The 26,847-nt window shown below is 52.2% G+C and overlaps 1 protein-coding gene across 1 annotated transcript in view; it reads left to right on the forward strand.

The window, feature by feature from the left end:
• Abcg1 (ATP binding cassette subfamily G member 1) overlaps positions 1 to 26,615 on the forward strand; it is a 57,503-nt gene extending 30,888 nt beyond the window's left edge. The window contains exons 3-15 of the mRNA XM_052744494.1: positions 4,565 to 4,682; positions 5,985 to 6,117; positions 9,207 to 9,257; positions 13,748 to 13,893; positions 15,299 to 15,422; positions 15,754 to 15,868; positions 17,573 to 17,721; positions 17,833 to 17,934; positions 18,719 to 18,887; positions 20,138 to 20,238; positions 20,426 to 20,584; positions 22,181 to 22,299; positions 23,363 to 26,615. Of these exons, the coding sequence (XP_052600454.1) occupies positions 4,565 to 4,682; positions 5,985 to 6,117; positions 9,207 to 9,257; positions 13,748 to 13,893; positions 15,299 to 15,422; positions 15,754 to 15,868; positions 17,573 to 17,721; positions 17,833 to 17,934; positions 18,719 to 18,887; positions 20,138 to 20,238; positions 20,426 to 20,584; positions 22,181 to 22,299; positions 23,363 to 23,591 (1,715 nt within the window). The 3' untranslated portion in view covers positions 23,592 to 26,615. The remainder of the gene's footprint in view (positions 1 to 4,564; positions 4,683 to 5,984; positions 6,118 to 9,206; positions 9,258 to 13,747; positions 13,894 to 15,298; positions 15,423 to 15,753; positions 15,869 to 17,572; positions 17,722 to 17,832; positions 17,935 to 18,718; positions 18,888 to 20,137; positions 20,239 to 20,425; positions 20,585 to 22,180; positions 22,300 to 23,362) is intronic.
• The last annotated feature ends 232 nt before the right edge of the window (positions 26,616 to 26,847 follow it).

Raw genomic sequence — 26,847 nt, forward strand, 5'->3', positions numbered from 1 at the left:
AGGCCAGGACAGCTAGATAGCCTTCAGGTTAAGGTTGATGTGGCATTTAGAGACTATCTGGAGTCCTCACTGGTGCTGTGGCATCATTTGGACCATAAGAACTGTGTTTCAGATTGTTCAAGCCAGGCTTAGAAGCTTGGAGAGAGGCTATCTTCGCTTTCAGAAGCATACAAATTCTGTATAATGGAAAGCTGCTTCGTGTGGGCGGATGCGAGTGACTGCCAGCTTCCTCCATGCTGGGTCAGGGATGGCCAGGCTGTGGTCTGAGGACCCAGCCTGTCTGTACTCAGCCTGTGTGCTTTAGGTGTGTGTGTGTGTGTGTCTGTGATGGATGAGTGCGAACACAGTGGAGGGGGAGAGGTTGCATCCATGATGTTTATAATAAGCTGCAGGCACGTGAGTGCACATGGTGTGTTCATGTACAGACGGAGAATGTCCCTGTGCACGTGCTGGCAGCGTGTACACAGAGTGTGTGTACGTGTGTGTGTACATGGACATAGGGCAGACTCGCCAAGAGCTCTTTCTGGTGGGTGTGACGGGAAGAGGGCCCCAGTAGGCTGGCATGCTGTTAGCATTGAGGTTTGCTGGTCTTCTCTGTCCTGCCTGAGGCTCAGTTATATAGATAGGAAGAAACACTCAGCCTCCCAGGGCCTATCAGATGGTCTTTATTTGTCTTATTTGCATTGTTTTTCTTTATTCAGGGCTTGGCCACACTTCTGCCTAGGTTGGGAGTGGTCCTGCTTTCCCGACCACATTCGGGTTCTCCCAGCTCCAGCCCCTGAGACTCAGGGGTCCACACACTGGGAACTGGCCTCTTAGCACTGTCCGGCTCCACAGGGAGTCTGGCTGCGAGCTTTTGTCATCTGTCAGGCATCCACTTCCTAACCTGTCTCTCTCATGTCCCAGGACGAGTGGGTGGAACTAAGTGGCCTGGGCTGTGAGGTAGTTGGACCTAGAGGCAGTGTTGGACACTCCTCTGAGGCCCCTGGAAGGTCTGGGCCTCTGAAGCTTCTCTCTTACCCCGAAACGGCCAAGTGCTGCCCCATTCTTTGGGGGTGCTAAGGTCATAGAAGGGGATTGCATTCCATCTGGGGACAGCTTGCTCCCCAGAAGTCTACAATGGTACCCCACCTGCAAAGATGCTGATAGCATGCTGTCAAGACACACATCTCCCTTCCCTTCCTCGGGGGGTGGGTTTTCCAGCTGCCACTCATGGGGTGACCTCTGTGCTGGGCCCTGGGAGTGCCAGTTGGCAGAGACTGCCTGCTGGGAGTGTCCATCCATCACCGTGGTGGTGGCAGGTTCTCACAGCTACAAGCCAACCTTGGGGCAGATACTGGGGACAGGATTTCTTCCAGACTGACAGCCTCCTGTACAGAGAAGCCCTTGTGACTCCCAGGCTTCCCAGGAATGGTTTTAATTCCTTGAAAATGATCACAGCTCTAAGCAGCTGGTTGGAACTGTCTAATCTCGTGAGTGCTTCTTGGTTGGAGCTGGTGCCCTGCATGTACCCCGGACACAGTCAGGATCCTTAATCCACATGGACATATTGTAATGTCATCCACAGGATGTCTATGTGGAACGATGTCTATGTGGATTGCGCCCTTTACTTGAAGTGAAAAGAGGCCTTTGACATTCAGTGCCATAGCGTGGTCTTGGACCACAGGCACCAGTAAGGGAATAACACACCCGGCATGTTTTATGACTGCATTGAGCAGCTGCACTCGGTGAGCACTGAGTCTGTCTGCTCACAGGTGGGGGGAGTCAGGAGAGGAATGGCTGCTGAGACCTGCAGGTTGCTCTGCCCAGGCTGGCACAGAGGCAGGCGGCCCCAGGTCTGCGAACTAACTCAGGCTGCCTGAAGCGGTGGTACCTTGTTTCCTTGGCTGCGCTGCTGGGTAGAGTTGGCCATCGTCAGCCCTCTTTGAATCCTTCTATGTGTGCAAAATGCACAGAAGAATAGAATACCGCCGGCAAACTGAATAGTTTGGGCAAAGCTGGCGCCAGGTCCAACCCAGGTGAGCCAAGCTGCCTTCTGGAACACTCAGCAGGCCACAGGCCACAGGTCACAAAAACGAGAAAGGTAGTCCCGATCCTGAGTTACACCACCCGCGTCCCCTTAGTTGGTGGACGGAGAAGGTGCAGTTTGTGAAGCGCTGTTAGCACAGGGGTTGGAAACAGCGCTTGCATTCCACTTGAGCACAGCTTCTGCTTTCCGGCATAGCATTAGCTCATCCTGGAGGTTCTGTCCTGTGAGAAGTGTACCTTAGCTGGGGAGAGTCTCACGTGGCCAGCAGAGGCTCATGGGATTATTAGGGAGTGGTTTCCTGGCGAAAGAGGAAGGGCTTGGGCTAGGGAAGTGGCTCAGTGGTCCAAGGACTTCCTCTGAAGGACAGAGTTTGGAACCTCAGAAGTCACGTAAATGCTGGGTGGACATGGCTGGCTCCCTTGTAATCTCTGTCTAGGGAGGCCGAGAGAGGGGATCCCCTGTGCAAGCTAGGTAGAGCAAGACTAGCCATGCCCATGATGTCTGGGTTTGATTGACAGATAGATCCTGCCTCAGTAAGGTGCAAGAGTGAAGGAGAATGATTCCCAGCATCCACCTCTGTCCTCCACATACGTGCAAACACGCATATACACATGCACACGAAAATGGATAAGGGGGAAAAAGAGGAAGGACTGATTTGTTCATGGGCAAAGGACTGTGGTCTTGATTCCTAAGAGAAGAAACTATCTGCTTCTGCCCTGGCTGTGTGAAAACAGCTGCCTGCCATGTTAGGAGAAGTGTGAAGTGGCTTCTAGACCTGGTCATCTGTTGATCAGGAGGCTGGGAGCCCAGCTGTGTCCAGCCATCTATGTGTTTTTCTCATGTGAGCTATCCAGAGGGAACTTGCACCATATTTGGCTTTCCCTCAGCTGGTGGCCATCTCAGTGACCCATCTCCAGCTTTGAGCAGCTTCCAGCTCATGGGGGCTCAGCAGGGGCTGAGTGTTCGTCTTGGAGTAGAGGCAGCCTGAAGCTGCTCCTTTGCTCGACAGTAACCCCAACTCCAGCCTAGATAGATAAGTATAGTAATGAGCAGGCGCCTGGGCATTTACTGCTCCCTTGGTGATGTCACTCGGGGCCCCTGGAGGTCCACATCTGTCCCCAGGTGGCAGAACTCTGTCTGATGAGCCTGCAGGTCAGGGAGCTTGGCTTTGTGTAGAAAGAGTGTCTGCCTGATTCTTCTGTACTTCTGTCTGCCCACCTGCTCGTCTGTCTGTCCACTGAAGACACACAGTTCCTGCCCTTTCCCACTTACTCATCTCCTGCTCTCCCATGCCATTATATAGGGAAACTGGGTTCCTCCACAGCTCAGAGCTTCCCTCGGTGCCCCTCCCTTTTGTTCCTGGGCCCCTTTTCCCACTGGGATGATTCTCAGCCCTCTGGGGCGACAGCTGACAGCCAGCCTCCTCTGCTTAATGATTCAGTCTCAGAGCCTCAGGCTTCCTGGCTCTAGCTTCCGCTTCTCTCTGCCTCGCTTAAACAAGGCTCCAGGGACTCCTTGTCCAAATTAAGGTGGCACCTGGTGACAGGTTGGGAATGTCCAAGTGTCCCATCTGTGAGAGACAGTAAGACTGTGGGTAGAATGTTCCTTTGGGGTGGAGCTTTCTCAGATCTGTGAATTTGGGTGCTCGCTGGAGACTTGGGAAGACCAGGCAAGTTCTCCACATGTCTGTGGCTCATGAAGTCTCTTTAGAGATTATGCACAGGAGCTAAAATGTAGTGTTTGCCTGACACGCTAGGGTGGACTCTTACCTGGCACCATGCTAAGGGACATGTCTGAGTTGGCATCTTTATCTCCGAACCAATGGCTTCCATTTATCATTTATAGCACATTTCCACCATCTACTTGAAAACTGCAGTGTTCTGACTTCGTTTCGGATGTGTACCCCCCCCCCCCGCTTCCCCCCCTTTTCTAAAGATCCTGGCAGAAGACACTTGGCAGACATTCCCTAGATATTTGATGTGACTCTGTGACAATAAGCCCTTTCAATCATTCATAGAGGAATTAACAATGCATTGATTATATTATTTAATCATAAAGCAATTGCTTGTGAATTGTATACAAATTACTTATGTTTGTGTAAGCCTAGAAGGGGTAAGTAAAAAGCTCGCAGATGAAATGCTGAGATAATTGCCTGTCCGTACAGGCACCTGTGCACCACATCGGGCTGAGAAAATGGCCATTGGTCCAGTGTTGAGTGGGCTCTGTCCACCTGTCCTCCTTTTGAGACAGGAATGGTGGATCTTCCTAAACTTAGATGGCACTTGGGCAAGTGCTCTACAAACCCTAAGCAATATGCATGTGCTGTAATCGTGGATATACGGTGTGAGGTCATTCTGGGAAGCAGACAGTAGTGTAAAACAGACACAAGGTCTGCTTCTGGCCTAGAACGCCACCCTAAGTCTTTCATACTGCACTGTGGGAGACCCTGCCTTTGGCTTCAGCCAAGCAGTTCAGGACTGAGGCCTAACAAAGCATGCAACAACTAGAAAAATGAATCCAATCTGCATTTTGCAGGATACAAGACCCTTTTGAAAGGGATCTCTGGGAAATTCAACAGTGGAGAGCTGGTGGCCATCATGGGTCCTTCTGGAGCTGGGAAATCCACGCTCATGAACATTCTGGCGGGATACAGGTGAGCAGATGCCAGCGGAGAAAGCTGTGTGAGGGGTGGAGCCACTTCAGGGTAAGTCGTCACAAGGAGCATTCTGTCATGTACAGCATTTGCTACCAGAAGCTCTGTTCACATGGGATCCTGAGAAACAGAGCACATGTGTGCATATGTGCCTCCGTGTGTGTGTACGGTGCATGTTGTGTGTGTCCAGAGCTTGAGAATCCAGGAGGGAAACAGGGCAGAGAAGACAGTGCCGAAAGCCTGCACCTGCTGGTGGCTGCACAGGCCATGAAGAAGAGAGCACAGGGCGGGGGGACAAGGCAGCTTCCTAATTAGCTCCTCCCTCAGTTTACCCTCTGGACAGGAAAATGTACCAAGGTCAAGATCTGGAAGAGCAATAATCGGAAGACAGAGAGCCAGTAGGGAGGCATACTGGACAGTTCGACAAGGCGTGACAGGAAAGAATGAGGAGCTGCCATGTCCAAGGCCTGTAGTCTGTATGGTTGTTCAGGACATTAGGGATCACCCTTGCCAAGGTCACACCAAAATCATTCATCTGTGAATGATTCTAAAATGGAAGCTTTTGAAGTGCTTAAGAATGGTCTTCTGAAATCTTGTTCTTCTGTTCTCACAGAGCAAGGAGTGGCAGCAACAATAATCCATAGTTAACCATGGACCAAAAGAATTCAAATTCCATTCTAAACAATTCATACTTTACTTGCATACATCTTTTTAAAACAAATCTGATGCCACTTTTGTCCCATCTAGGACATGGATCAGTGTAGCCACACTCTATGCCTGTTAACTGTCTAGGCTATGAGATTGGCTGGAGAGATGTGGGATTTTGTTCAAGGGACCCTTGTTTTTCTTAATCATGTCCCCAAAGCACAAAGATGAAAATGTTGACAATTTTATTATGACACATTATAATTGTTTTATTAGTTGTTATTATTAATTTCTTGCCATGCTTCATTTATAAATTAAGCTTTAATACACGTGGCATAGAAAAGTCATGGTCCATATAATGTACAAAACTCTGTGTGGCTTCAGTATCTACCTAGAACGTGTCGCTTACTTTCCTGTTCCTGTGGCCAAATCCCTGTTGCAGAAGCAACTTGAGGGAGCAAGGGTCTGTTTGGCTCACAGTCTCGGAGGGCACAGTCATGGGAAAAAGCATGGCAGCTGAAGCAGCTTGGTTTGTGGAAGCTGGAGGGCTTCCACAGGGAGGCCTTCTCATTTCCTGGCACTGCTTCTCCGAGCCACCCGAAGATGGGATACCGAAGGATCTGGCTGATAACCAGCCACCTCTCCTTGTCTTTGCAGGGAGACAGGCATGAAGGGGGCAGTCCTCATCAATGGCATGCCCCGGGACTTGCGCTGCTTCCGGAAGGTCTCTTGCTACATCATGCAGGATGACATGCTGCTGCCTCACCTCACCGTTCAGGAGGCCATGATGGTGAGCCACCCCTGCCTTCGGCACAGCGCAGACTTGCTGCTCCTGGCCACATACGGGGTTCACTCCCTCTCTCAGAGCGGCCTCCCCAGGCTGGCTGCTTACACAGCTGTGTGGAACATAATCCCGGAGACTAGGAATTTTAATGGCTCTCCTTTGGCAAAGTCACAATCAAGTTTCTGAGATTATTAATCACTAAGTTGAATGACTGTTTTCATGGAAACCGCCTTCCTATTTCCCCAACTTTCCTTCTGCTTAATTAGGGTTTCTATTGTTCTAATAAAATGCCATGACCAAAAGCATGGTGGGGGGGCAGTTTATGTCAGCTTATAATTGTAGTCCATCATCTAGGGTGGGGCAGGAACCTGGAAGCAGGAGCTGATGCAGAGGCCATGGAGGGGTGCTGCTTACAGTCTTACTCCTCATGGCTTGCTCAGACTGCTTTCTTATAGAACCCAGGACCACCAGCCCAGGGGTGGAGCTTGCCCACAAGCCAATCTGATAGGGCTGTTTTCTCAATTGAGGCCCCCTCTTTCCCGATGCCTCTAGCCTATGTCTAGATCATATAACCTAGCAGCCATAGCCTCCATCACTGTCCTTGAAGAGTTCTGTCTTTGGCGGATTGCTAGTTCTCTGAGAGCTTCCTCAGACTCACCCATATGCCAGGTGAAAGACAGAGTCAGCCATTGCTGGGCACCCACAGGGTCTAGGCTATGCCGTCTGTAAGGAGCCTCTGGGAGTTAAGCCGTGAGTCGGGGCTGCAGGCTTTCCGGCACCATGTGGGAACTCTGAAGCAGCTCCAGGGTCTCCGAGCTTCACCACCGAACTCTACCTCCCTCCGTGATGTAGTGTTAGTGCCTTGGCCATGGCTTCCTCGTCTATGAGACTATTCCTGTCTGTTGCCGGAATAGGGAATGAGTAGCACAGGAAGGCGGGGTCGAACCTTGACCTCGAGGCTCATCCGTGTTGTCCTTCTGGGTCTGCATGGTTCTTTCCACTCCTACTATATCTGCTCACCGTATCTTCACAGGAGACTCCAGTGCGTAAGTCCAGGAGGAGTTTAAAAATACCTTTCCCTCTGGGGCCATGCAAGTGTCCAGATGATGCCAGTATCCTAGGTTTCCAGAACAGCCAGGCTGTGTTCTTTGCACGGTGTCCCCACCAATGCAAGAACTCTGGGCTTCTGCGATCATTTTTTTTTTTTTTTTATAGAGGCCTACCCCACAGTCAGTGACAGCCCACGTGATCTCATTGTGGGTAGGAGAAGCCTCTAGACTGTCTCTCATTAAAGGGTAATTTACAAACCAACGCTCAGCTCTGGTTGGTAGCCTCTGCTTGTGATGGCACATTGTGCCTAGCTGACACCGTTTCTCTGCTTTCTCGGTGACACTGCCTGGAGTCTCTGTCGGGTTGTGCCTCCCCTGGTCCTGAAGAGGACATTGTCAGAGACTCTGCACGTCACTTAGCAGATGAGATGTTCATATTGGTGGCCTTACATGGAGAGGTCTTGCCCTCACATTCATGACTTGGAATGGGCAAAGCCCAGACAGTGGCCACCACACAGCACATTGTGTGATTTCAAAGGAGTCTTAGCTCAATAAAGGAAAGTGGGTTACGATTTCAGATCTGGGATCTGCCCCTCGACCTGCTTTGTAGGGAAACAGAAGGAGAGAGCCCGGCAGTAATGGTTACTTTAGCTCTTCTGCCCTGGTAAGGGGACACCACCACCCAGCCCATGAATAGTCACTTTAGGGAGATCTGCCTGCCTACCTGGCTTCCAGTGGGGCCTTAGCGGGCTAAGAGGATGCAGAAGGGTTTACACCCAGACCAAGGTGGGCAACCTACTGAGAAGGTTTCCCTCGCCTCAAGTCTCAGCCTTCATGTGCTTGCCTGCTCTGTGAGTCCCAAGTGGCCCTCTGTGTGTTGGGTGGCCTGATTGTAGCTCTTGGTGAGTCCCTGGTGGACCGTGTGGTTGCCGGTGTGAGAACCATCTCTGGACTCTCCAGCTCCACCGATTTCTCCTCTGTGGTGATTGTGACTCCTCTAGGTCTTGCTGTGAAATACATCCATTTTCAGAATCACATACAGTTAGATCCCCAGTCGGGGGCGTTCACAGCACCTTTGAGGATGTTTCTCTTTAAACTTTCTACCCCTCGAGATCCTGTCTTCCATGGATCCTACTTCCTGGCCATTGGCTACTGACCTACAGCAATTGTACATTTTTATGTGCTTGTGTGTGTGTGTGTGTGTGTGTGTGTGTGTGTGTGTGTGTGTGTGTGCGCGCACGCGCGCGCGCCCTCATGTCCATCCTGACAGGTCGTGGTGACACTTAGTGTCACAAGACAGGCAGCTGGCCTTGTAGAGGTGATGTAGGCCCACCCTTGACCCACTCTGAAGCCTGAGACCTCCTCCTCAGTCCCCTCTCTTGCCTCTCAGTCTCTGATCTGACCCCTTCAGCAACTTCACCAATTAATGAGGTAGATTTTAAGCTTATTTTTGTGCTGGTGAAGAAACTGAGGCCCAGATGTGCCCAAGAACACAGAGTCTGATATAACTGAAACAGGGCTGAACCTGGGTTAGGTGATTCTGTCTCGGGGTTTCACCAGGCAAGGCTGGGGACCCCATTCTATACTGGTAAACAGGATCTGAGTAAAACAACCAGGAAGTTCATCCCGCCATCCCACACCTACTATATGCAGATCCTCCCAAAGTGGCAACTTCAAGTCAGCAATGGTTTATCACTTGATTTGTGGAGGTCCTGAATGCTCTACTGGTCCCCTCCCAGACTGTCTTCAAACCCCGCTGCCTAGGGTTTCCTTGTCTCTGTGCTGGAACAGAGACATCTCATGGGGACACCGAAGATACCAAGAAGCCTAGCAGACCCACAGAGCTCTCCCAGGAGTGGGATGCTCATCTCTCTTGGGTCTTGTGATTCCATCAAGCAGCTTAAAAAGTTAATGGGGTCCTGGACCGTGGTGTGTCTTTGCACCATGGTGTGGCTTTGAACCATGGTTTGACCCCTGGACCTGGCTCGGATCCCATGAGACGCCTCCTTCCAGAAGCCACCTCACTGTTGCCCTTATTGCCTACAGGTGTCTGCACATCTGAAGCTGCAGGAGAAGGATGAAGGCAGACGGGAGATGGTGAGTATGATGCTCCAAGTCACATGTGGTCCAGAGTGTGATGGGAGCACATGTGGAGACCGGCGGGGAGGACCTACCTATTCCTCTCTTCTAGATTTTTCTCTGTCGATGTTCTTTGCCTCTCCTTGGGTGTGTATGTGGGAGATGGGGGCATCAGAAAGTGTGTGGCTTGGTGCAATGGCTGGAGTCCAGGAGAGATGGTTCTGGGGCTAGATTGACGTGTAAATCCAGCAGTATGCAGCCTTAGCCCCGCCCCCTATGGCCAGAAGATGCCAGCCTCAGGGCCTGGCCAAGGGCTCCACCCCCTTGGGTGTTTAATACGTTTTAGATTAAAATAAATTTTTGTGAAATGCTGACAATGGAGATGGTTTAGTCATTGGTTTAAAAATAACCCCCTCCACCCACATACCTTTGCAAGGAGAAATTGAACTCTTATGTGTTATTAAGCAGCTTTTCAAAAAGAAGATAAAAACATTCCCAGCCTATCTGAGACTCTTCTCCTCCCCTTTACCAGTTTTCCTGGCTCCCTGAACCCTTAAGGAACGGGGAAGAAAGCAAGCAGGACCCACCAGGAGCCCCAGGAGGTCATGCAGATCAACCTTGTTCACAGGCTACCCTAGAGAAGCTCAGCCATCCTCCTCCTTTCTGGTGCTAGCGTTCCTGGGATACTCCGTAGATGAATGTAGCAGAAGCCCCTCCCCCTTACATGATGTTATCTCTACCTCCTGGCACGTTCCAAGGCCAGGAAATGGGGGTAGTGCAGATGCCAGGGAGTTGCCAGGGACATCGATAGCATGATGTGAGATACATCATTTAGTTGGACATCATTAAATACTTACGTAAGGAAGTGTTTGGTTTTTTGTTTTTTTTTATAATTCTGTTCACATGCTTCCTCCTTTTACTGCCTAGAATGTAGATTTAAGGCCGGCTGTGGAAAAGCAGCTCCGGACAGCGTGGGGGTTCCTCTTCCCCTTTCTCACAAGACCCTCACAGTCTTGGGATTCTCTAGCGTGGTGGTAGGGTGGGCAGTGCAGAGAGAAAGAACTTACTTCTGAAGCGAAAACAGCTCACTGGAACTACCGAAAACGTTTCCTGCGGAATTCTCTTATTCTGAGATTGAGGGGAGGAAACTGACCATTTGTACCCGACACAGAGACGATGTGGAAAGTTCAGGGACGACATGTGGGCAGCAGAATGGGGCTTGTGACCTTGTCGTGAGGGCGAGCTCCAGAGCCTCTGTAGTTGCCAGTCTTTTCTGAATAATGTGACTTAGAGGGACACCACCACCCATCCCCCACACCTCCACTGTCCCTGAGAAGAACACAAGAAGAGACAGCTCAGGAGCTGACACCACACACACACACACACACACACACACACACATACACACACAAACACACACACACAGACACACACACACACACACACACACACACACACACACACACACACACACACACACACGAGGATGTGCTGAAATTCTAACCCCAGTACTTCAGAATTAACAGGCTGTTTGCAGAAATGATTAAGATAACTCAGAGGTCATTGGGATGGCTCTGATCCAATCTCACTGTGTCCTTACAAGAAGAGGAGGTCAGCATACAAGCATACTCCAGGGAGAAAACACCATCTGCAAGCCCGGGAGGAAGGAGTCAGGAGGAGCGGGGAAGAACCAGCGCCACCATGCCTTGAGCTTGACCAACCAGCTGTCAGACCCCGAGGTGGCATTTCCAGTGTCTATGCCCACAGTTTGGGATACTCTGTCATGGCAGCCTGAGCTGACTCAAGTCAAGCAACTATTGGGATGACGAAAGAAAGCTCTAGAAAGGAAAGAGAGGAAACCAAGCGTCAGAACACGGTGTGCCAAGCTGAGCCTGAGATGACTTGCACCAACGGACAGGGTCCTCCATCCTTTATCTGAGCCTGCCCCAGCACTCCCTGCCCCTGCATCCCAACTTCCGCTGCTGAGAAGGAAGGCCACCGGCTGGAACAGCGGTGGGATTGGCAGAAGCCAGAAGCGAGTCCAGGTGGAGCTCTTTCCTTGGGAGCATCCTTGTGGCTCCTGGCGACTGATCAGATGACTGTGGTTGTTCCTGGACCACCTCCCATCCTTGGTCACTCCCATCCACCAGCCACTCAGGCTCAAGTCTTGAAGCCCCTAAAATCAATGTGAATGCAGGATGGAGAGATGGAGGCAGGGCTATTTCTCCACAGCTGTGGCTCTGTGGCCAGCCTTGCCCTATGTAGACGTCATATGACTCAGGCTTCTGAGCGGATGACCACAGTGAGGCAGGCACTTGGCCTCCAGTGCCATCTTTCCCTGTGATGCTGTTTGGTACTGCCAGAGTCTACCTGCCGGTCCCTCTTCTGGGTGCTGGTCAGGCCTCAGGAGCCCGTTCTGCTGCTGCATCCTTTGGAGAAGCCTGGAGCCTTCTGGGAAAAGTTATAGCGAGGCCTCGGACTGACAGGACTCTTACATGTACACAGCCTCCATCATCCTGGTCCAAGAAATGTGCCTCTTCCAAGAGCCAGTAACAGACATTTCAAGGACAGATTTGCAGTGGGAGGCTCCCCTGACTCATTTCCCAGCAGCCCCGGCAGTACCTCGGTGAATGCCGTGTATAGCACGTGGAAGAACAATGGAATGGAGTGTTCTAGTACATCATGGAGTATGTTGTTCACAGACTCCCTTGTTTCCCAGAAAAGGCACCTTGGCTCTGAGGAGCTCTCTGGTACAGCTGCTTCCTCGAGAGGGAGGTTGCCATGGGCCAGTCTCGGGCTGCTGAGACCATCCCTAGACAGTGAGGTCCCAGGAGGACTTGAATTACAAGTGACCATGGGGATGTTTTGCTTTGTTTTTTGTTTGCTTATTTAGGGAAACATATTTTTAAAAAATGACCCTGTTGTTGGTTTTTTTTTTTTTTCTTTCTGACTACTTTTAAACCAAAACCAACCTGGATAGTATTACTTCTGAGAAAAGGCTGGAGAGAATGGGCCAGGCCTGATGGTGGTATGGTCATGTGGTCAGAAGGACAGCCACCAGCTGGTGGCCTCTATTTCCACTTCCCTTCCATGACAGTGAAGAAAAGGGGGTGCGCTTAGTGTATGGAATGTCCCCACAGAGGAAATGACCCCAGCCACGCTGCCGGCTCAGCCAGCTGTCTGCAAGAGCCTGGAAGCCTTGTGTTGGAAGACCAGCAGACATTGTGGCAAGAGGCAAAAATGCCAACAAGAAAGGCCGGTCCACTGTGGTGCTGCCTCTCTGGTCCTTCCCGGACAGCCACACGGAAGCTGTTCCCAGGCTGACATCCATCTCTCGGAGGCATGGCATTCCAGGAGACAGCAGTGCCGGGTTGAAGGCATCGGCAAGAAGAGGCAGAACAGGACTTGATCCCGGGTCCCTAGCCCCACACTGCACCCGCTCCAGGTGGTTCCGCCACCCGAGTTTCAGTCTGTCCTGGCCACGCATAAATAATTCAGAAGTCCAGAGTGGAAATTTTTCTTCTTTATGAGTTCTCCCCCTCTTGGATGACCTCATCTCCCCCGAGAAGCCACTGGCCAAGGTCCTTCTGCTGTGGCCACCAGGGACTGGATGCTTCAGAGCTGTCCTGCCTCTGGGCAAACTCTGGAGGGAATCACTGAACCCCCTGGAGAGAAGCCTGGCAGGGATGTGGCAAATGGATGAGCCTCTACTTCCCCAGAGCCTGCTGACCTCTTTGTTCCCGGAGACAACACTAGGTCACCGTCCCGGGACAAGCAGAGGACCCTGCACACAACTAACTGCCTGTCTCTATTCCCAGCCTTCCTCCCAGGGCCCTGAGCACAGGGTGGCCACTGTGTCACTTACAACACAGATCCGTTTGCTGCCTTGAGCCACTCACCTGCTCACAGTCTCAAGTGGCCTCCTGACAGGACTAGTTCGGGGGGGGGGGGGGTGTGTTAGGGAGCTTGGAGGGAATTTGCTCACGTGCTCCATGTGAGACGAGAAACATGGGTGATAACTGTTGGGGGGTACTTACTGTGTGCCAAGTGTTCCAACAGGGCACTTTGCCGTCGTTAACTGCATTTGATGGTCAGTGACCCGATCATCCATCCACTTTTGTGTTTATTAATCTATCCATTGATCAGATATTTATAGGACATTTTTTTTTTTACACCAGATGTTAGGCTCGGCTTAGAAGTAAAGGATGACATTGAGTCACCAGCCGGAGGCTGAGTAAAGACTCCAACCCCTGACTTGAACTCCCAATGCTACTTCTTGCCTCTCGACAATTCTGCCTGTCTCTCCAGTCAGGACCACAGGTTTAGAGACAGCACCTGCCACTCACTTGGGATGGCCTGGGACAGCCCAGCAGTGTAGACATCTGTGTATGGACTAGTGAGGTGGTGCCCAGCAGGGCAGGGTATCCCACAGAGCTCAGCATGTGTTCCTTATAGCCATGAGGTTGGAAGGGTGTTTCCTAATAGAGATGTGGTTTTGTTGCCCACAGGTCAAGGAGATCCTGACGGCATTGGGCTTGCTGCCCTGTGCCAATACACGGACGGGGAGCCTCTCGGGGGGCCAGCGGAAGCGGCTGGCCATCGCACTGGAGCTGGTCAACAACCCTCCTGTCATGTTCTTCGATGAGCCCACCAGGTAAGCCTGTGTCTGGTGTCTGCACTGGTGACCAGGGAAGGACAGGCAAGAGTCCCTTCTAGAGTCTGTTCTGGGGTTCTTAGCGGCAGCCCTGCCATCTTGGTATGGCCTTGGAGGAGCTACAAGACACTGCCCCATCTGTGGGATGGCAGGACAAGGCCACTGGCTCAGAGGCTTGTGTGTGCGTGGATCGTGGGGTACTGAATGTGGAGAGATGGTTGGAGTTTGGAAACAGCCCCCCATAGTGTCCCTCTCCCGCTTGTTCCCGAGTCACCGGTGGTATAGTACCCTGAAGGCTAGTGTGGTGGCGTGTTCTGAGGAAGGGGCCTGCTGTGTTGTGTTTTAAGTACCCGCTTCCATTTTGAGTGGCTCACTGCCTTTGTGTGACCATGGGATTCCTGACTTCTGTCCTGGACACAGCTGCTTACATCTGGGGAGATGCTGGTCTCCAGTCCTGACTCCAGAGCACACTGGTCACTAGTTAGTCAGCCCACCTTTCTTCCAAGCATGTTGTATTTGGGCATTCCCAACAGAGTAGGCTGGCCGCACGGGGTTTGTCCTGACTGACTTTATCCAGACTTGGTCATCTCCTCCCCACTGTGTGCTCATCTCGTGGATGCCCACTGAACTTGAGAGCCTTCTCCAGCATCCCAGGGAGGGTTCACCTCCACCTCAGCCCCGCTGAGTGCCTGGGCCACAGTGGATGGTAATTAGGAGAGCCCAAAAGACAGCTGCAAGAACCCTGCAAATTGCCTCTCACAGGCTCCCTGCCCTGGGGCACAGCGAGTGCTCAGGGGTCCCCACTGTGACTCTCTTCCCCTTGTTGGGAGCTCCGTAGTAGAAACAAGACGGGTTGGGAGTGTGCAAGCAGGAGAGAGGAGAATTCACCCAGGAGTGCCAGATCCTGGCTAAACCCTGCACGCCTCAAGATGCCGCCTCCGCACCAAAGGCATCAATATAGTCAATAAAACCTCAGAAGGAGCCCAGCCACAGCCCAGCCCACTCCCTCTAACAGCCCCCAAGTGGGCCAAAGGGTGTGGGATTGCGACGACTGACTGCCAGGCCTCACTGCTTAGTTTGGAGCCCAGTATTTACCCAGACAGTTCTGATATCTCTTGCCAAGGCAGGTGGGGAATCCCCTCCCCCATTCCACCACCAGTCCTTCGGGAATCTGCTGGGCTTCCGCGTTCTTGCCAGGGGTGACATACAGCGCACACAGCTCCCACCAAAGTGCCGCCACCCTTGAACAGTGACCCAGGCTGAGAAGAGCATGACCTTGGGGTGCAGCCACAGGTCCTACGACATGCCCTCCCTCAGCAGAGACTGCCCAGTTCCCCCCCCAAGACCCGGGGCACTAGGCTTGTCCCTCACGTGCTCAGCATCTCGTGGTGTCTTTGACTTACAGTGGCCTGGACAGCGCCTCCTGCTTCCAGGTGGTGTCCCTGATGAAAGGGCTGGCCCAGGGCGGCCGGTCCATCGTCTGCACCATCCACCAGCCCAGCGCCAAGCTCTTTGAGCTCTTTGACCAGGTAGGTCCATGGGCCCCACCCTTGTCCATGTACTTGACCTCAGTCTCCATCCCAGATTCCATCCCAAGATCTCTCATGGGACTGAGGTAGCCTGGGAAAATTAGATCCTGGATCCTTATTCTTTCTACCGGTTTTCAGGGTAATTAGCTGACTGGCTGGTTAACTAGCTGGTTGACTGACTGACTGGTTGAATAACTTGCTGACCGGTTGACTGACAAGCTGGCTGGCCAATGGGCAGACTGGCTGACGGATGATTGACGAAGTGAGAGCCTCCATTGATTTACACAGGGGGAGGCTGCGAATGATGCCTTTCTCTCTTCCTCCCCCTCAGCTTTATGTCCTAAGTCAAGGACAGTGTGTATACCGGGGGAAGGTCTCGAATCTCGTGCCATATTTGAGGGATTTGGGTCTGAACTGCCCTACCTACCACAACCCTGCTGACTTTGGTGAGTAGAGCCCACCCAGCTGGAAGGAAAGGGAATCTCTCCCAGTCTTGTGTGTTCCACTGAGGTCTGATGCCTGAGTCTGGAGTTACTGCCGTGTCTCACCAATGGGACGGGGCCGTCCTGTGGTGGTACCTGTGAGAACCTCAGGCAGGCCTCTCTCCCAGGAGGACTTGTCCAGTGACCAGGCTCTGCCCTGTCTTCGCTTGGCCTCGCCCTCTGCCTCTTAGGCATCCCCTCTATGGGGACGCTGGCCACTAGACTTAGGACCAACGCTACATCCATGACTACTTCTCTGTAAGCACCTTGCTTCTCAGGGCCACTCAGAGACCCCAGCTGGACAACCCTCCTGTGTGGCTTTTCTCCCACAGCTGTATTTCTTTCAAACATCTGGCCACTCAGCTCCCAGGGCTCCATATGTCATTTCCCAAATTGTGTTCAGGGGTCCTTGATCCTGGGAATGTTCCTCACCCCCAAGAAGCATACTGCTACAAGGTGGGGGAGGAAGACAGGAGGAGACAGGTGAGGCAAAATGCTGCGTAAAGGGAAGAACTGGGCATATTTAAAAGCCAAGAGAAAGATCTTGTTTGTAGCTGGCTTATTCCCTCCCGAGAGAGTAGGAGAGGAGAGCAGGCAGGCAGTCCTGCTGAGCAGGGGAAGGGAGTGGAAGCCAGAGAGGACAAGCAGGAGGGAGGATGCCATGGGTCGTGGGAAGATGGCAGGTGTCTGGTGATTTGAGGAGGCCCTTTCCCAGGGGTTTCTCTCCTCCGACGGGCCTCTGAAGGAAAGGCGGGACCTGCAGCACTTAGAAGTAGTGTGAATACCCCCACGGAGTCCAGAGATGGACCGGCAGTGCTGGGGACTTACTTGGTGTCGCAAGTGACGCTTTTCCGGAGGGGCCCGATGTGTCCTGGCTTCAGCCTATTATGCCACTTAGAAAAGGAGTTGCTAGTTTGCTGCAGGATCCAGGAGAGGAGGGGTCTTTGGACATCAGCAGCAGGGTCTAGAGATGAGGGCTGTGCTATGTGGGGAGGTGGTGGAGGAAGGAACCGGTCACAGAGGTCTCTAGACAGCAACAAGCTGTCGTTACCATGGGGTGAGTGGGGACCAGTCAGCAGCCACAGAAGTAGTCTAGGCAGAGGGAACGTTGACGGGGTCCAGGATGGACAGAGGAAGCAAGTAAGGAAAACCAGGGGAGAAGCTGCTTGCTTGGAGGTGAGGGGTGTGGCCCATGGTCCCCAGCCTCAGAGCAGTGGACCCTGTGGGCTGTGGGCAGTCCTTCCCCATGGACCATTCATTGCCCCTTTTATTAGCACATGAGCAAGGAGCCCAGCTTCCTCACACTCTAGCCCATGCTGGTCCAGAGCAGGCATTCAGTGTACGCTGTACCCATGGTCATGGCATAGATGCATGAGTTCCTTGCATCCTGGGTGAGCCGACAGCATGATGCACATTTGTGTGTTTGCATTTCTGGTCTCCTGACACCATGCATGGCTTACTGGGGCGGGGGGGTTGTGAACAAAGATTAGTTAATCAGCAACCCACTGCCGTGGCTCTCAGGAACCACCATAACTCATTGTAAAGCACTCTCATTACCGTATAGACCTTGCTAGCACTAAGTGACCGAGACCCTCGGTTCCCATCAGCACTGCCGTGCTTCTTCCCAGGAGTCCCTGTCTCACGTCACCTTTTCTGTGTCTCCTGCAGTCATGGAAGTGGCGTCAGGCGAGTATGGTGATCAGAACAGCCGCCTGGTGAGAGCCGTGCGGGAGGGCATGTGTGACTCTGACTATAAGAGGGATCTCGGGGGCGACACAGACGTGAACCCATTTCTTTGGCACCGGCCTGCTGAGGAGGTAAAGCAGGTGAAGGGATGGGAGTGGTCTGGAGACGGGTCCTGCAGGGTTCTTCCTGAATAAGGAGGATGGGCAGGAGGCTCACTCACCCCCTTCGCTGTGTGTCCTCAGGACTCGGCCTCCATGGAAGGCTGCCACAGCTTCTCGGCCAGCTGCCTCACCCAATTCTGCATCCTCTTCAAGAGGACCTTCCTCAGCATCATGCGGGACTCGGTAAGCATGTCCTCGATAGGTCTGTTTCCTCACACACGCACCCCAAACACACTTTGAGGTTGCTGTTCCTCAGTTTGTATCAGTCAGCTCTCACTGTTGCGCTGCAGTTAACAAAAGGCCCCAAGGTACCTGTGTCCACAAGACCCAGTGTGTGTCTTGCTGGTGTCATGTATGTGCTGTGGGTCGAGGTGGGCGTGGCCCCCATCTATCTTCTTACTCCAAACCCCAAACAAAGGATAACCCCAATATGGGCATGCATAGAAGTGCTAGAGGAAAGGCAGAGGATTGGGATCATGCAGAGAGGGAGGCAGGGGATGACGCAAGTTTGCTTGTACCACCTGTCCAGTGGGCACGAGGCAGCCTGCCTGGGGAGGCTGAAGTCCAGTGTAGCCTCAGGGCCCTGATCTGGGATATCTGTAACTTACCAGGCATGGGCCCATGCTTATCGCAGCCCAAGCCACAGCTCAGGATGAGAGGCTCCAGCAGAGTCATCCCCACCATGGCTTTGTCTCCTCTGGAGGGAGACCAGCCTTGTTTGCCAGCTTTGAGGAAAAGCAACAAAGCATAGTGATCTGTTTCTGTGGTACATGACTTGACATGGTGGGGGGCGGGGGTGGGTGTACATGCGGACGTGTGTGCGTGTGCACCTATGATTATTTCCCTGAAGGAAAGGGAAGGTGGCTCATATGATCTGCCGTCATGGGAGTCACAACCGATGCCTCCAGTGGTCTTGGGCTTGTTCGCTCACGCCTGTGCCCTGGATGAGAGCTGTGCCTGCCCTTAGGTCCTGACCCACCTGCGAATCACCTCGCACATCGGGATCGGCCTGCTCATTGGCCTGCTGTACCTGGGGATCGGGAACGAAGCCAAGAAGGTCCTGAGCAACTCCGGCTTCCTCTTCTTCTCCATGCTCTTCCTCATGTTTGCAGCCCTCATGCCCACGGTCCTGACTTGTGAGTGTCCCTTCCCTTCTTGCTGGGATGCCTACCGAGGCGTGGGGGCTGGGGCCTTGTCTTGACCAGGCATGACTTCTGTGGCATACAGTGCCTTGATGCTTCAAACTCAACCTTTGTATGTTGACAAAACATGTTGTCTTGTATTTGCTATTGGATAAGAAGATATTGTATAATGAGTTAAGGAGATGGCTGAGTGGTTAGGAGCACATACTGCCTGCCCTTTCATAGGACCAGGACTTGATTCCTATCACCTATGTCGAATGACTCACAACCACCTATAAACTTTATCTCCAGGGGATCCAATGCCTCTGGTCTCTGTGGGTCCTTGCCCACATATGGCATATACTCACACTCACACATACTCATGAAAATACCGTGTTTAGTACAAATGATCAAATTTCAATGAAAGGCAGCTGGGCACGGTGGAAGGCAATGGAGAGAAATTCCCCAAAGTTTGCTCCTCAAGAGACCCTCAGATCGGGCTTGCTGGCTGTCCCCACCTGACCAGTGGAGTTCAGCTATTCAGGCAGCCGAGGGTGGCCAGCTGTGGCCACTCTGGGCTGCTAGGTACAAAAGCAGAAAGCTAAGGGTTACAGATCTGATGAACCCAGCAGGGATAGGGCTGGTCAGAACGGTCCTGCTAGCCACCACGGGGACACTTGGTGTTCTCAGGGACATGGTCCACTCTGGATCTTCATGTGACCACTTGAATCAGTTTCTTTTTTGCCACTGTGATAAAAATATCACAACCAAAAGCAAATGAAGGAAGAAAGCCTTGATTTGGGTGTACAGTTCCAGAGCCAGCATCCATAATGGCGGGGAAGGCACGGCATCTGGCCACATGAAGCAGGGAGCAAAAACAGGAAGTAGGTTGAGGCTATAAATCCTTAAATCCCACCCTCCAGTGATGCACTTCCTCCAGCAAGGCTCCGTCTCCTAAAAATTCCATAACCTCCCCAAACAGCACCACCAACTGGGGACCAAGTGTTCACATACATGAGCCCATGTGGGACATTTCTCATTCAGCCCACTGCATAACTCTTGAGATTAGAAAAATGGCTAGTGATTTTCTTTTTCCAAACCAATGAATCTGGTTCCATCTTTTGTTTAAAGTCTGAGTACTGGAGTGTTGGCCCACACTGTGACATAGGTCAGAACCGCTAGGACTCAGCCCAAGGCCATTCATATGCACATCTGACTCTTTGGCTGTGCCCACCCTACCATTCTCTTCTACCTTCATCTCCTAGTTCCCCTCGAGATGAGTGTCTTCCTCCGAGAGCACCTGAACTACTGGTACAGCCTGAAGGCCTACTACCTGGCCAAGACCATGGCTGATGTCCCCTTCCAGGTATGTGAGCCACTAGTGACTGGCACTGGGGGACCGGAATTCTCCACACCCACAGAGCTGGGTAGGACTGGTTTCCACTAGTGTTCTGCCGAGAGGCAAAGCAGAATTTGGTGGGATCTGTGGGGTCTGCCACTGTCCGCTGGCGGGACAAGCGGAGCACCCAGGGACGCCGGCTCTGTCCTTTCAGATCATGTTTCCCGTGGCCTACTGCAGCATCGTGTACTGGATGACGTCACAGCCGTCAGACGCTGTTCGCTTCGTGCTGTTCGCTGCCCTTGGCACCATGACCTCCCTGGTGGCCCAGTCCTTGGGCCTGCTGATTGGAGCTGCCTCCACATCTCTGCAGGTACAGCCAAGGAGGTGTTGAACAGCACTGGGCTTCCCTCGGCCTCCTCGGTCTAAGGAGACCACTCCCCTCTGAGGCTCAGTGATCCCCATGCCCTCGATTCTGTCTTGAACTTCCAGAACTTTTCACAAAGCTGCCACTCACAGGGGAGATAAAATGACATTGCCCCCAGTGGTCAGGATGGCATTCTTACTGAGAAGTAGGAGACGTGCCGAGTGGCCGTGCCTACACCCTGCACATACCTAGACATGAGTACCCTACAGTGCTTTCTGAGTGTCAGCATATCTAGTACCAAGTATACCCCAGGACCCCATTTTCCAGGTAGGGAAGACTAAGGACCAGAGATGCCTTACTTGGTTGGCATTATACAGCTGTCTTAGAGGCCAAGCTCTCCATCCCTCTCTGCTGGCCCCTGTAGGTCCACTGGACCACTCTTTGGCACGCCAGTGGTGGGTACCTCACCCTGAGCTTCATATAGCCCTTCTCTGTCTCTTGGAAACCTGGTCTCATCTCCAACTCCAGTTGCCTCCCTATCCTTAACAAGCCAAAGCTACTTTAGGCTCTTGAGGTTCCAAGCCATGTTCCAAGGGCTTCTGGGTGCCATATACTTCCCAGTTCATCTCCGGTGTCCTCAACAATGGCTTCCTGGCCTCCAGGGTCCAGAGTCCTCACTAAGAGGTGGGAGCAGCCATGGTATCTGCCTCATGGCGTTGTCACAAGAAGACAACACTCCGAAGAACGGCCTGGGACATACCAGTCCCAAATCAGGCCCACAGAATAACATGTCACCCCCATGTAGACCTCCTATCTCAGTATAGCCCATATACCCAGCCAGTGCCACCCAGACATCAGAACCATACTGTTTTCATAGATGGCTTTATCCCCTGTGTTGACCCCCCCATCTCACCTTCTCAGACCCTTCTCTGCCTCTCCCCCAAGAGCTGTGGACCCCAGAGGGTATATCTGACTGGGTGATGGATGTCCTTCAAGCTCATGTACATACAAAATGCACACCACACACAACATGCACATCACACCTTCACCCTAGAATCTTTCCCTCAGAGTCTGGCCAGTGGGAACATCTGCTTACCAGCCTGCCAGGTGCTGCTCTTCACTCTCAGGGACAGCAAGACTCAAGAGGAGGGGCCTTCCAGTGGGTCCCATGGGGTCCTTGAAACCTGGCTCTGGCATTTGGTGTCACTGTAGGTTGGTGACAGTATCTCTACCTCTAGGTGGAAACCCTAAAGAGGTGGCCCTACCTGATTGTCAGCATCGGTGACAGCTATAAATTCTCACTACAGCCCCTCAGAGACCATTCCCAGAAAGTGTTGGCCTCTGCCCTCAGGAAATAATGTTCATTTTCTTCAGTCCCCTTCCTCGGCTCGGGTTTCAGGGCCCCTCTTCAGGAGATTGACTTCTGGCCCTGCCAGGGGACATTCTCGGCCACCATCCTGGTCTTGGCCAGCCCAGTGAGACTCTAGCCCTTTGAGATTCCTCCTCTCCAACCACAGGGGATGTCCTCAGGGTCACGGGGTTGGGTGGGATATCCTCTGTCCCATCTAGTGAGTACTCTTCATGTCCCTGTCTCGCTTCCAGGTCGCAACGTTCGTGGGTCCTGTGACGGCCATCCCCGTCCTGCTCTTCTCGGGATTCTTCGTCAGTTTTGACACGATCCCAGCCTACCTACAGTGGATGTCCTATATCTCCTATGTCAGGTACGTGTGGGCAGTGGTGGTGGGAAGGGCAGCCCCCCGAACCGAGTGAGTGGTGTTGGAGGAGGGACTCAGAACAACCACCACTTGGCTGTCCACTGAATCTGCATCCTGACTCCAAGAATATGCCTTTGTGTTTTCCTTAGTTTTGTCCCTCATCCTTCCAGTACACACAAGTGCATATAGACTCCTATTCTGAAGATGCTTTGGCATGCCCTCACATTCTGGGCATTTCCAAGGGTGTGCCCATATTTTATGTAAAAAAAAAAAAATGCCACAATGAGATCCTGATTATAAAATGTAAACAAGGCACAACAAGGTGCACTGTGCCCTCGCTGACACATCCCAGTGCCTTCCAACTGGTGTTTTCTGGCTCTTTGGGTACAGGGTCTACCAAAATCCCACCCCTCTGCTGAGTGGCCCTGCACACTGGCCAGCCATTCCCTGGGCGGTCAGTGTCCATCCTTAGGACTTGGGCCTGTGTCCTCACCCCCACCCCCAGCTGCAGCCCTTTCCCTGATCACGAAGGTCCGCCCTGGGAACAAGTGCTGCTTTCCTGGAGTGTCAGCATAGGCCCCCGCTACATTGTTCAGGAGAACAAGACAGACACAAAGCCCTTGTACAGAGTTTCAGCTGCCCGCGCGCTTGCCAAGCCTGGGAAACCGGAGACCAGCGCCTTTCTTCTGAAGATTGGTGCTTTTGTCCTGCAAGACAAGACTGGACCAAAAGGGCTGGATTTAAATGCTCCGGTGTTCTTGCCAGGATATCCAACCCATAGCTAGACATAGCAGTGAAAAGGTGTGCAGGACTGGAAGGAAGCCAAATATTTTTTTTTTTTTTTATTGCCCGAATGGATAAAACACGGTTCATTCCATTTTACATTTTCCCTGGTGGCCTTGGAAGAAACAGGGTTGGGGACAAGGGTAGGAGGGTTCTAGAGAGTTGTCTTAGGAAGATGACTATGAGGTCAGGAAGCAGTTCAGGGAAGGGGGCCCCTGAGGGTGGAGAGCCAGCAGAGTGACCTTCCCCAACGGATGCCCTTCACACCCGGCGCTCCTCTCCCTAGATATGGCTTCGAGGGGGTCATCCTCTCCATCTATGGCTTGGACCGGGAGGATCTGCACTGTGACATTGCCGAGACATGCCACTTCCAGAAGTCAGAGGCCATCCTGCGGGAGCTGGATGTGGAGAATGCCAAACTGTACCTGGACTTCATCGTCTTAGGCATTTTCTTCGTCTCCCTGCGGCTCATTGCCTATTTTGTCCTGAGATACAAAATCCGGGCCGAGAGGTAAAACACCCGCAGGCCAGCAAGGAGGCAAAGCAGACATTGTGCCCAAGGGCACTGCTGGGAGGCAGCGGTGTGCCTGCTCCTGGTGACACAGACTCTCCCAACCCAACCTGGAGGCCACGCAGGTCGCAGGTCGATGGTGACCAGTGTTCAGCACCTCTGCCCGCCGGGTTGGAACTGTTCTTTTCCTTTTCTAGCTTTAACTAGGAAGATGTAGGACGGTTGGGGTTTTTTACATGCAGGATTTAAAATCCAGCTGGCACAGAGTGTCATCCTGCGATCCAGCTGGGGACAAGAGGCTTCCTCAGCAGACTCCTCCTGGATGAGGAGTGTTGGCCATGTTGGTCCCCCGGAGAGGTGGATATCTTGGTGGGGAAAAGTCCACACATGGCGGGACTCCGCTGGATGACTGTCATTTCTTATGGTCTCATCTTTCTAAAATTCGTCTCTGATGAGCTAAAGTTCATTTCTGATGAAGTCACCTTCCGAGCCAAAGTCGATAAATTTCACTCATTTTGAGAGATTGTATCTTTCCAGTACTTCTTGAGGACTGATTCAGGGTGTGAGAGGTGTGTTTGCTTAGAAACAGAAGAGTCCCATATAGTCACCGAGTGGGACTCACAGACACAGCCACAGATGGGCAGACGTGGGCTCCAGGCGAGGGAGAGCACCACAGCAGCTGCGCTGGGCCAGCAGGGCCTGAGAAGGATGCCGACGGGGCTGAGGGAGATGCTGGCAGGCCCTTTCCGGACCTTCCTTTTTCATGTGCTTCAATTTTAAGCAAAATAGATGATTTCTTCCTAGTTTTCTGGCCACTTTCATTTTGCCCAAGAAATACGTAGATTAACTTTGTCAGTTTTTAAAGAACATTTTCCCCCTTTCTTCATGAATCACATTAACTACCTCCATTGAGCCTGGGAAGCCGGCCTGGGGGACACATTGGGTGTGTCCCTTGAAATAAGAAGGGGGGGGGCCGTGGGGCATCGGCGAGGGGCAGGCCGGCTAATAGGAAGGGGAGGTGCCATGGATGTCCCCTTTAGGAAAACGCAGCTGCTTGCTTCTGGAGCACTACCACTCTGGGATGGAGTCTCCTGTGAAAGCCTATGTATTTGTATGGGTAGGTCCGTTTACCCCTGTGAGCCCCGGTTTCCACACCAGTAAGAAACTGCACTAGATCATGTTCTGACAGGTCCTGAGATCCCTCGGTCGTGGCCTTGAAGCTTTCATATCTTACTTGTAGGGAACGATAAGGGTCCGAATTTTACTTAACGCATGGATGTGCTTTGAAAATATTTAGAGATTCTTTTTATTTTTTTCACTCCTAGATCTTTTATAGAGAACACAATTGAAATGCATATTACAATGTAATTTTCGGTTTGCTTGTTCTATACAAACATGGCATTGCCTTCTAGATTCAGCTTTTAACCAGGGACACGATTCGCCTTTATAAAAAGTCTTCATTAAAAAAAAAAAGTGTTCATTTAATTTCAAGATGTTAGGCATTACATTGCATCCAGAGAGGATGCCTACTGACCGAGGGGAAAGTGTGCATTAAAAGGAATGGGAGTTGGGTGGTCAGATCTGAGACTCACGCTGGGCGAGTATGGGTTAGTGTACTGGGTCATGCTCAGCAGGATCTGCCAGGGGCTGACTTTCTCCATTGAGACTGTTCTGCTGTCAGTCAAAGAGGCAGAGTGGGCCATGTTTCAAATCTGGGAGAGTGCCTCATCCTCTGGAGGAGTTCTTTCCTGTCCAGGTTTCTCCTGGCTACTGTGAACAGCTTATCGCCATCCCTAAGTAAATGAGGGTGCGATGGGGTCCTTCCATTGGGTGGAGTCTGAGCTCATGATACAAGAGCTGGTAGGCTGCTGACGGGCAGGGTGACGAGGGCAGTTGTTAAAGAATACTGGCCAGAACAGGCAAGGGGTCAGAAGTCACCCCACAGGACAGCATTGCTCACTTGTTCTGCAGACTTGAGGAGGGCTAACAACCATATTAGGGGATGCTACATTCTTGTCCCTCATCCAGTGTCCGCAGGTGCCCTGGAGTGTGGCTCTGCTTACCACCACATATAGCTTGGATTCCAGAGATGCGGTCTGGATTTCTAGAGCATTCCCTTTTCTTCCTCTGTCCGTTTGTCTCCGTCATGGTAGGAGGTATCCGACAGTGTGCACCCTTCCTGACACTGATGTTAAAGTCAGACTTCCCTTGCAATTGGGTTCCATGTGACTCTAAGGACCCAGGCCTTCCTTTTATCCCCAGTTGAGTGCCCTCAATTGAAGGATTCCATCAGGTTAAAGGCTATACCACCTCCTCATGTTAGCAGAGGTAAGAACCGAAGTCCAGAGACAGCATTTGCAGGGACCTCGTCAGAGAGGGAGGCCTGCGGGGCCCTGCCGGGCTGAGGTTCAGAAAAGGCTGGGTGCATGGGTGGTGCTGCTGTCCTCTGTCCAGCCCCCTCCGCTGTCCATCCCATCCTGCCTCCTCCCCCAGCCTCTCCTGCTTCCTCGTCTACCCTTTGTCATGAGAGAGTTGAACTCTCCAGGGGTTCTTCCAGAGAGGAGGTGAGCCCATGAGCGCTGCACACCGTAGGTGCTAGACCCTCCCCTCAGGTCAGAGACACTGGTGTCCACGTACTTGTGCTCGGGTGTCTACACATGAATTTGCACGTACGCTCATGGGCACGCTCGTATGTGCACACGCGCAGGCCTGCTCCCACACGTGATAGATAGTATTATTCTGTGATTTTTTTCCCCCGCTTCGTGTCAGTAGCACACCAGCCTCTGAGCCTTTCCCCATTACCTTTACTCCAAGGAGGAAAGAGAAAATTCATCCATGCCTGTGGCACAGGAGACGGAAGGCCAATGGAAAACCCATCGAGGCTGTTGACAAACACCAGCTAAATGAGAGTGTGATGGAAAGGCCAGCAGAACCCAGCAGGGGAGCTTGAGGAGCGGATTGTGTCGATACAAAGTTAGATACTTGGAAGAAATAAAGACTGCTAATAAAATATTTTATATAAAATTTTTACATGCATTCGGTGTCAAATGCTCCTAGTGGTTTGTGTCTCCCTGAGTCAAATCCATGGGGTGCACTGTCTGAAGATGCATGCGTCTGCCTGGTCGGAGTTCTGATTGGCTGCATGGTGGGACCCACTCACTGTAGAGTCGGCCTGCTCTCTCCAGCACTTTCTAGGCATCTCTCCTTAGGTTGTGTTCCCCTCGATGCCTGACCCGTGTCCTCTGCTCTGATCATGTGGC

Source organism: Peromyscus californicus, unplaced genomic scaffold (assembly GCF_007827085.1).
Source record: "Peromyscus californicus insignis strain IS unplaced genomic scaffold, ASM782708v3 Scaffold_19__1_contigs__length_69161282, whole genome shotgun sequence".
NCBI lineage: Eukaryota > Metazoa > Chordata > Mammalia > Rodentia > Cricetidae > Peromyscus > Peromyscus californicus.